The sequence below is a fragment of the Drosophila arizonae genome, chromosome 5 (assembly GCF_054131065.1).
Source record: "Drosophila arizonae isolate 15081-1271.41 chromosome 5, UAZ_ARI_1.0, whole genome shotgun sequence".
NCBI classification, from domain to species: Eukaryota; Metazoa; Arthropoda; class Insecta; order Diptera; family Drosophilidae; genus Drosophila; species Drosophila arizonae.
The window spans coordinates 5,849,657-5,859,467 of record NC_142925.1 but is presented as its reverse complement, the minus strand read 5'-3'; the positions used below and the strand labels follow the sequence as shown (position 1 = coordinate 5,859,467).

At 44.2% G+C, this 9,811-nt stretch overlaps 2 protein-coding genes across 2 annotated transcripts; both read left to right on the top strand.

Moving 5' to 3' along the window:
* The first annotated feature begins 428 nt into the window (after nt 1-428).
* Nucleotides 429-4,459, top strand: LOC108614863 (uncharacterized). The gene is made up of 2 exons (XM_089469969.1): nt 429-2,176; nt 2,590-4,459. Exons 1-2 carry the CDS (start codon nt 429-431, stop codon nt 4,457-4,459), a joined length of 3,618 nt encoding a protein of 1,205 aa, XP_089326095.1.
* Nucleotides 4,460-4,893: 434 nt separating this feature from the next.
* LOC108614862 (uncharacterized) lies at nt 4,894-6,750 on the top strand. The gene has a single exon (XM_018009084.2). The coding sequence runs from the start codon at nt 4,894-4,896 to the stop codon at nt 6,748-6,750; it is 1,857 nt and encodes a 618-aa protein (XP_017864573.2).
* The last annotated feature ends 3,061 nt before the right edge of the window (nt 6,751-9,811 follow it).

Sequence of the window (9,811 nt, the reverse complement as noted above, 5' to 3'; positions counted from 1 at the left end):
TCATAGCAAGACAACGTAAGGCTAAAGCTTCAAGACTAAATTGAAATATGAATATTACTATATATACTTAAATACACCGAAAATATACAAATGTTTCTTCACTTCACAATAAAATAAATACAAACCTAAAATATAAAACATCTAAATATATAATTATGTATATATACATAAATAAATATATTTATATCTTATCTATATCTATACAAAAACAATCTGCATGCAAAGTATTTAAACTCTGCGTGGACTGAAGGGAGTCAAACTATTAGCCATTTTTTAACGACATTAACATACCATGAAATCAGCAGAAATAGCTGCATAATTGAGCACTTAGCCATGTTAACAGGGTGCAAATCATGCATGCCACACACCACATGCAACGAGCAGCAACAAAAGTCTGCCACAAACAGAGGGCTAGGCACAGTCGCGTGATGGCCGCAGGACTGGATGCGATGCAGTTATACATCCTCTTTATCTCACTGGCCTCTCTGTGCCACTGGCTGCACTGCGTCCAGTTGAAACATTTGTCAGAACATCCAAATTTACCTAAAGACTTGCTGCTGCAACTCATAGAGCGCATTCGCCTGGAGCGGGATTATGATACCATTGTGATTTATGGGAGTGAGCCGTGTGTGTTTCATGAGCTGCTGCCTCAGCTGGGGCAGCCCACAGTGCTGCTCTCCCAGGGCAGCAGCTGGGAGGATTGGAGTTTCAGCAGTGAGTCGCTGCTGCTCATCTGCAACTCAAATGCCGAGCAGGAGCGGAATAGGCGCACTTTACTCAAGCTGCAGCAGGCACGGCGATTGGTCTATCTGGAGGCAGGAAAGAAACCGACGGAAGTCTGTGGGGCCTACTTCGAGCGGGAGCAGGTTAATGTGGCCATGGTGGATGCAGTGGGTAATCTGTATAGCTGTCGCTGCTTTCAGCAAGTGAATTATATACAGCTGGCTCTCAACTTAACAACAGAGTCCACAGCCCTGATGAACTTAAACTCCGATTTCGACAAAGAGTCCGATTCCAACTCCAATCTTCACTACGACGCGATTTATGTGGAGCAATTCGCCAACATGCGCGGCTTGCCCATCAGAGCTGAACCGGATCAAGAAGGTCCTCGTGCATTTGTCTATCATAATCCCAGCACAGGAGGGTATGAGATTAAAGGCTTCCTTTCTAATCTGATCACATCGTTTGCGGAGCGTGTAAATGCGACGGTGAAGTTACGCGATGACATTGGCCTCGGCCAGAAAATGCACTTCAATAACATTATGCAACTCGTAAGACTCAATCAGCTGGACATCGCGGCCACGCTGGCCACCACCATGGATTTTGGCAGAAATGACTATCTCACATATCCCTACATCCACAGCTCGTATTGCTTCATGATTCCAGTGCCAGCTCAACTGGACTACAAGGAGATCTACACAATCATAGTGCAACCTCTGGTAGCCGGCGTGCTAATCATCTTATTTTTGATCTTCTCGCTGCTGTATATCTATAGCCAGGACTTGAACTGGCGCAGGTGCAGCCTCATTGAGATGCTGCTCAACGATCGCTGTCTGCGCGGTCTGCTGGGACACGCCTTTCCGATGCCCGCCCAGCCTAGTCGCCACCTAAAAGCCATTTGTATGCTGATCTGCTTCGCTAGTATCATGACGACGACCATGTACGAGTCCTATTTGCAGGCGTATTATACGCATCCCCCACACGAGATGATGCTGCGCAGCTTCGAGGATATTCTCACCTCTCGCTACAAAATTGCAGTGGAGCGCGAAAGGGCGATTCACTGGGTGTTCGAAAACTTCAATCTGACCACCACGAACGCCCATCGCGTCCTTCTCTTCGACGATTGGCAGGAACTCATTCGCTTACGCGAAACTTTCAATGACAGCTTCATTTATCCAGTCACTGATCTACGTTGGCTCTCCCTACAAGAGGAGCAAAAGTATTTCAGGGGGCCCGTTTTTTACTACTCCGAGGATGTTTGCATCAAACGCTTCATATTGCTAGCCCTACCTGTGCGTCTCCATCTACCCTATCTCCAGCTCTTCGAACGGCACATTCTGGCCATGCAAGAGTTTGGCCTTTTACAGTTCTGGATGAGCAACAGTTTCAATGAGATGGTTCGCTTAAAAGTGGATTCGCGGAATGATTACAGCCATCCCGAGGAGCCTGAGGATAAGTTATATATTAGAGACCTCACCAATATTCTTATATTCTACTTAGCGGCTCATCTATTGGCCTGCATTTGCTTTGTCCTCGAGCTGTGTTGGGCGAGAATTTTTGGTATTAAATAATGAAATTTAGCTTATAAATTTCATTTTCGAATCATTATTGAGACTCTTTAGCAAATTAATAAAATGCTTAAATTTGTAAAACCACGTATTTAAATAAATAAATTATGGTTCAGCTTGTAATGCGATTTCTTACTACATATAAGAGCTAGAGATTGGAAATTTGATTGTAGCAAAACTGACATGAACAGAAAATCATTCACAAGCGATGTTAATAGCTGTGTTAACTGCCTGCAAAACATGCATGCCGCATACCACGAGGCGCCACAAAAGCCTGCCGCAATACTAGTCTGACCCACAGTAACGTGATGGCCGCAGGACTCGCAGCTATGCAGCTATATTTCGTCTTAGTTCTATTCGCCTCTCTGTGCCATTGGCTGCTCTGCATCGAGTTGGATGAACTAGATAAAGATGAGAACTCTGGCTTGCTGCTGCACCTAATAAGACGCATTCGCCTGGAGCGGGACTGTGATACCATTGTCATCTATGGGAGTGAGCCGTGTGTGTTTCATGAGCTTCTGCCTCAGCTGGAGTTGCCCACAGTGCTGCTCTCCCAGGGCAGCAACTGGGAGGATTGGAGTTTCAGCAGTGAGTCGCTGCTGCTCATCTGTAACTCAAATGCCGAGCAGGAGCGGAATAGGCGCACTTTACTGAAGCTGCAGCAGGCACGGCGATTGGTCTATCTGGAGGCAGGAAAGAAACCCACGGAAGTCTGTGAGGCCTACTTCGAGCGGGAGCTGGTTAATGTGGCCATGGTGGATGCTTTGGGTAATCTGTATAGCTGTCGCTGCTTTCAGCAGGAGAACTATGTGCAACTGGCTCTCAATTTAAGCAACAGCTATCAGACAGAGTCCACAGCCCTGGTGAACTTAAACTTCGACTTCGACAAAGAGTCCGATTCCCACTCTCACTACGATTCAATATATGTTGAGCAATTTGCCAACATGCAAGGATCTCTGATTAGAACTGAACCCGATCAACTAGGCCCACGTGCATTTCTTTATAAAAATCCTACCACAGGAGAGTATGAGATAAAAGGGTTCGTTTCGAATCTGATCACATCGTTTGCGGAGCGTGTAAATGCGACGGTGAAGTTACGCGACGACATTGGCCTAGGCCAGAAAATTCACATGAGGAATATCATTCAGCGGGTGTTGCTGGATCAGCTGGATATCGCAGCCACGCTGAAAAGCACTGTGGATTTTGAGAACTTTGACTATCTTTCATATCCCTATATCCACAGCTCGTATTGCTTCATGATTCCAGTCCCACCTCGAATGGACTACAAGGAAATTTATACACTGATTTTCCATCCCCTGGTAACTGGTGTGCTAATTGTCTTATTACTGATCTTCTCGCTGCTGCTAATCTACAGTCAAGAGCTCAACTGGCGCAGGTTCAGCCTCATCAATATATTGCTCAACGATCGCTGTCTGCGCGGTCTGCTGGGACACGCCTTTCCGATGCCCGCCTATTCCAGTCGGTATCTAAAAGGGATTTGTATGCTGGTCTGCTTCGCTAGTATCATGACGACGACCATGTACGAGTCCTATCTGCAGGCGTATTTTACGCATCCCCCACACGAGATGATGCTGCGCAGCTTCGAGGATATTCTCACCTCTCGCTACAAAATTGCAGTAGAACGAGGCGAGGCTATTGGTTATCTGCTTCGGAACTTTAGTTTGACTACCACCAATGTCCATCACGTCCACATCATAGACGATTGGCAGGAACTCATTCGCTTAAGGGAAACTTTCAATGACAGCTTCATTTATCCAGTCACCGAGCTGCGTTGGTTCTCCTTAAAAGAGCAGCAAAAGTATTTCAGTGAGCCCGTCTTCTACTACTCCCAGGACGTTTGCATGAAGCACTTTATGCTGCTATCCCTGCCCCTTCGTCGCCATCTGCCCTATCGCCAGCTCTTCGAACGGCACATTCTGGCCATGCAAGAGTTTGGAATTTCGCAGTTCTGGCTGCGCAACAGTTTCAATGAGATGGTTCGCTTAAAGGTGGTTTTGCGGAAGGATTATAGCCATCCCGAGGAGCCTGAGGATCAGTTGTATGTCAGAGACCTAACCCATATTCTCATATTTTACTTAGCGGCTCATTCAGTTGCCTGCATTTGCTTTGTCCTCGAGCTGTGCTGGGCGAGGATTTTTGGTATTAAATAATGCAATTTAGTTTCTAAACTTCATCTTGAAATCTTTCTTTAGGCAAGAGCCTAAAGAAGCAAAATAATAAAACGCTTCAATTTATAAACCAACTATTTGAATAAATGCATTATGATTCAGTTTGTAAACCGATTTCTTACTCAGTCAAGTCGGACTATAGTTTTGGTAATGGTTTTGTTAAATGTATTTTGCAGACAGAAGGAGGCGCGGCACACCCCAAACGTCGACTTGGCTCAGCCAATCTAATCTGTCTATCTATCCGTCCATATAAGAGCTAAAGACTTGAAATTTGATTGTAGCAAAACTGACATGAACAGAAAATCATTCACAAGCGATGTTAATAGCTGTGTTAACTGCCTGCAAAACATGCATGCCGCATACCACGAGGCGCTACAAAAGCCTGCCACGCTACGAACCTGGCCCACAGTAACGTGATGGCCGCAGGACTCGCAGCTATGCAGCTATATTTCGTCTTAGTTCTATTCGCCTCTCTGTGCCATTGGCTGCTCTGCATCGAGTTGGATGAACTAGATAAAGATGAGCACTCTGGCTTAGTGCTGCACCTAATAAGACGCATTCGCCTGGAGCGGGACTGTGACACCATTGTGATCTATGGGAGTGAGCCGTGTGTGTTTCATAAGCTGCTGCCTCAGCTGGAGTTGCCGACAGTCCTGCTTTCTCAGGGCAGCAGCTGGGAGGATTGGAGTTTCAGCAGTGAGTCGCTGCTGCTCATCTGTAACTCAAATGCCGAGCAGGAGCAGAATAGGCGCACTTTACTCAAGCTGCAACAGGCACGGCGATTGGTCTATCTGGAGCCGCAGAAGCAGCCGACGGAAGTCTGTGAGTCCTACTTCGAGCGGGAGCAGGTTAATGTGGCCATGGTGGATGCTGTGGGTAATCTGTATAGCTGTCGCTGCTTTCAGCAGGAGAATTATATACAGCTGACTCTCAACTTAAGCGACAGCTATGAAACAAAGTCCACAGCCCTGGTGAACTTAGATTCCCACGTAGACTTCGAGGCCGACTCCCACTACGAGTTCATTTACGTGGAGCAATTTGCCAACATGCGCGGCTCTCCCATTAGAAGCGAGCCTGATCATATTCGTCCTCGTGGCGTCCTGTATCGCGATCCGGTGACAGGCAAGTACCAAATAATGGGCACTGCAGCCAACTTGATCAACACATTCGTGGAGCGTGTGAATGCGACGCTGAAGTTACGCGATGACATTGGCGAGGGCAAGAAGCTGCACTTCAACAATATTATTCAACGGGTGATGCTCAATCAGCTGGATATCGCGGCCACGCTGTCCACGACGCTGGATGCAGACAGCTTTGACTATCTTAGCTATCCGTATATGTACAGCTCGTTTTGCTTTATGATACCCTTGCCGCCGGCCCTGGACTACGAGGAGATCTTCACAATCATAGTGCAACCTCTGGTGGCAGGCGTGATAATCGTCCTTCTGCTGATATTTTCGCTGCTTCACATTTATAGCCAGGACTTGAACTGGCGCAGGTTCAGCCTCATCGACATGCTGCTCAACGATCGCAGTCTGCGCGGTCTGCTGGGCCAATGCTTCCCGATGCCCGCCCAGACGAGTCGCTATCTAAAAGGCATTTGCTTGCTCATCTGCTTCTCGAGTCTCATCATTACCACCATGTACGAGTCCTATTTACAGGCGTACTTCACGAGTCCGCCACACGAGCCGATGCTGCGCAGCATCGAGGATATTCTGAAATCTCGTTATAAAATTGCCTGGCTACACGGAGAGGCAAATCATTTGATCTTTAAGAACTTCAGTCTGACCACAACCAATGCGCACCGCGCCTACCTTCTGGATGATTGGAAGGAGTTTTTTCGCATACGTGACTCGTTTAATGCCAGCTTCGTTTATCCAGTCATGGAGGTGCGCTGGCTATCCTTGCAAGAGCAGCAAAATTATTTCCGTGAGCCCGTCTTCTACTACTCCAACGATATTTGCATGACGCACTTTATGCTGCTATCCCTGCCCCTTCGTCGCCATCTGCCCTATCGCCAGCTCTTCCAACGACACATTCTGGCCATGCACGAGTTTGGCATTTCGCAGTTCTGGCAGGGCAACAGTTTCAATGAGATGATTCGCTTAAAGGTGGATTCACGAAAGGATTACAGCCATCCAAAGCAGCAGGAGGACCGAGTTTATTTAAGAGATCTAACTCAAATTTTTATATTTTACTTAGCGGCTCATTTAGTTGCCTGCATTTGCTTTGTCCTCGAGCTGTGCTGGGCGAGGATTTTTGGTATTCAATAATAAATAACGTATTGCCTTATGATAGACCAAATAATGCAATTTTTATCAGCATACAAATGGAATCTTCAATCTTGCTTACAAATATTTGAAATGAATAAAAATACATAAATTATATCCCAGTTTCAAAACCAATTTCAAATCGGTTTTAAATGAGTTTTAAATCCGATTTCACTGGAGCCTCATATAATTAGAGCTGATTTCAAAAGCTTTAACTCTCTTTAAGCTAGTAATTTAAGCTAATTAATAGAGCATGGCTGTAGCAATTATTTTGCATGCGTTCGGCCCAGAAATGCGAGTGTAAAATGACCCTGAGCTGATCATGAGTGGGCCATAATGACAGGAGCAGGCCTCAAATCATATGCTGGCCATGTTAACTGACTGCAACAGACGCAGGCTGCACACGAAGAGGCGCCACAAAAGCTTGCCACAATGCGAGTAACGTGATGGCCGCAGGACTCACTGTCATGCAGTTAAACATCGTTATTGGGCTCTCTGTGCCACTGGCTGCACTGCATCAGGTTGGATGACTTTCCAGAAAAAGAAAGAAACCAGCATGCTCAGGTTTGCTGCTGAGCTTCTGCCTCAACTGGAACTGCAGGAGCAGCAGAGGCATTACACTGAGCTCATATACCTTCATGGCTTTTACTCAAATTACTTAAAATGTATCTAAAGCTAATTAAACCTGCTTTAAATGCTTTTAAATATTTTTAAATATGAATTTCTAAGCACTTTGAATTAGATAATATTCAAGAGGCAATCTAAACAAGTTTAGAAAATCAAATTTAAACAACTTTATAATTTATTTAACAACTTATAATTTATTTAAATCTTTGACTTGACTGTGCTCGAAGCAGCAATGTGTTCATTTAAATATTTTTAATACCCTTTATATATATAGCTGTGCTATATTAGTTAATACCTGTTCGTTAGCTATTATTGAGCTGTGTTATAATGCCCTGAACATGCCCGGAATCAGTCAAAAGCTGTCTAATTGTGCATTTAACAGGGCGCTAGACATGCATGCAACATGTCAAGGGCTGCCACAAAGACGTGCCACACAGCAGGTGTCAGTCGCAGTTGCGTGAAGGCCGCAGGAGTCGTCGATATGCAGCTCTACTGCATCTTGGCCTTTCTGATTACTTAAGCTCAAGTTGCCACAATTCGTTATATATTTTGCTCAGCTTTATATATCGCCTTCGCTCTAGCCAACTAATTGCCTTGTCATCGCATATTCGCAGGGCATTCCCCATTGCGTAAGCATCAAAAGCAGAAAGAAAAGAAAACAAAAATTGTAAAAATTGTAAAAAATCTAACAATCACTTTTTGGTGGAGCCAAGCGCTGAACTCTAAACTCTATTAACATAGCAAAGTCGCAACGCCTCCGCCTTCGCCTCATAAACGCTAGCGGATATAGCTATAGCTATATATATATCTCTACATATCTATCTATACAGACACCATATAGTCACGCATTTCCATTTCCATTTCCATTTAAATGACAAACGTTGAGGTTGCCAACGTCCGCACAAAGTTGTTCGTTGTCCGTTGTTTTATCTAAATCGCATTTTTGTATGCACCTTTTTTATTTATTGATTAAAATCAATATATGCGATTTTAAAAGGTATTCAAATTGTCGTTTTATCTCTGAATCAATTTGCAGGGCGATTGTGAAAAATCCAAAAAGGTTTCGGTAACACGCATTCCAAGCTGCGTGGATGATGATGATGACATGAGCCGCACGTTATGGCCAACGGAGAGCCGGAGTCTGCGTCACATCTGATGCTGGGCGAGCTGCCAATCATAACTGCAAGCCCGTTGATAGCTATTGCAGCAATCCGCGTGACCCGTCCGTCCGGCTCTGGCCATAAATGCTAAACAATGCGGGTGTCTATGCCGCGATTATGCAAAACTGAACTACCTAACACACTAATAGAGCCGACAACCGTATAAAATTAAATAAAAAAAGTCAAAAAAATTAAACCATAAAAACTATCAAGCATATCAGCGACTTAGTCACAAAATTTCAATTTCATTCGGATTTTTGGCGCCACTATGCTCTAAAAAAGCGGACAGAAGGGTATACCCATCTTATGGCAAAAGTGGGCATGACTAACTTTATAAAGTATATTGATACTCAATTAGATTCTACAGACGATCTGACTGATTATTCGGCTGTCCATCCACCTATCAGATCTTTTATTGATCTGTCTATCATATATAGGTTAAAGATATCATCGATCTCGAGAAGTACAAAAGCTAGAGACTTCAAATTTGAAATATATAATTCTTATGAGACATACGAGACCCTGACTTTTTAGATATCTGATTCCATTTGCATAATCGTATGGAAAGTATTCTGTAGTCAGACATCTCGTATATATATCGAACATCAATTCTTACGAAGATTTCAGGGCATGTCGTAGTCGAGTATACCCTTCCCTTTGTTTATCTTGAATTTTTCCCTTTGCTTTGTCGCGTGCTAAGCTTTGAGGACTTGGCCTTGGTAATACTCAGTGGGTGATATTGTTACCGATCTCTAGAGATACACAATGGCTGCGCTTTGTCGATCAGCTCTTGATTATGCACATTCGCTTTTTGACTGTGATTATGAGTAGTAGCAGCTGGCAGCGGGTGTTTCTAATATCTTGAACCTATCAAAACTTATGCAATGCTCGTTTTTTATTACACTCTGCTCAAGGAAATCCGAAAAATATAATTTGCCAAATTGCATATGTGTAAAACGTTTGCAAAGCGGTTTACGAATGTTTCCATAAAGTGGTTTCCAGTAATAACCGTATCTTTCCCGACGTCTATTTGAGTTGCATTAATTGGAGCGGAATTCAGTGGACGATAAGCTGCAGATGATTTGGTATTGGGGAAACGCAGCTTTAAAGAAAGATTAAGAGTAATTTTGATTGGTTTGTGGTGGGATTTGAGAGTATTTAAGCTGATCCAAAAGTAGATTTTAGCTGATCTTATGAGTGAAAACTTACATTCCTGAGGATAGACATCAATCAGACTCAGCTAGTAAGAAACTTAAATGGCATTATGTACATAGACA

Excerpts from the sequence above, each read along its gene's own strand:
- LOC108614863 (XM_089469969.1), top strand. The coding sequence starts at position 429 with ATGGCCGCAGGACTGGATGCGATGCAGTTATACATCCTCTTTATCTCA. Across the intron at positions 2,177-2,589 it reads CCCGAGGAGCCTGAGGATAA|TAACGTGATGGCCGCAGGAC; the intron begins GTTATATATTAG and ends TCTGACCCACAG.
- LOC108614862 (XM_018009084.2), top strand. The coding sequence starts at position 4,894 with ATGGCCGCAGGACTCGCAGCTATGCAGCTATATTTCGTCTTAGTTCTA.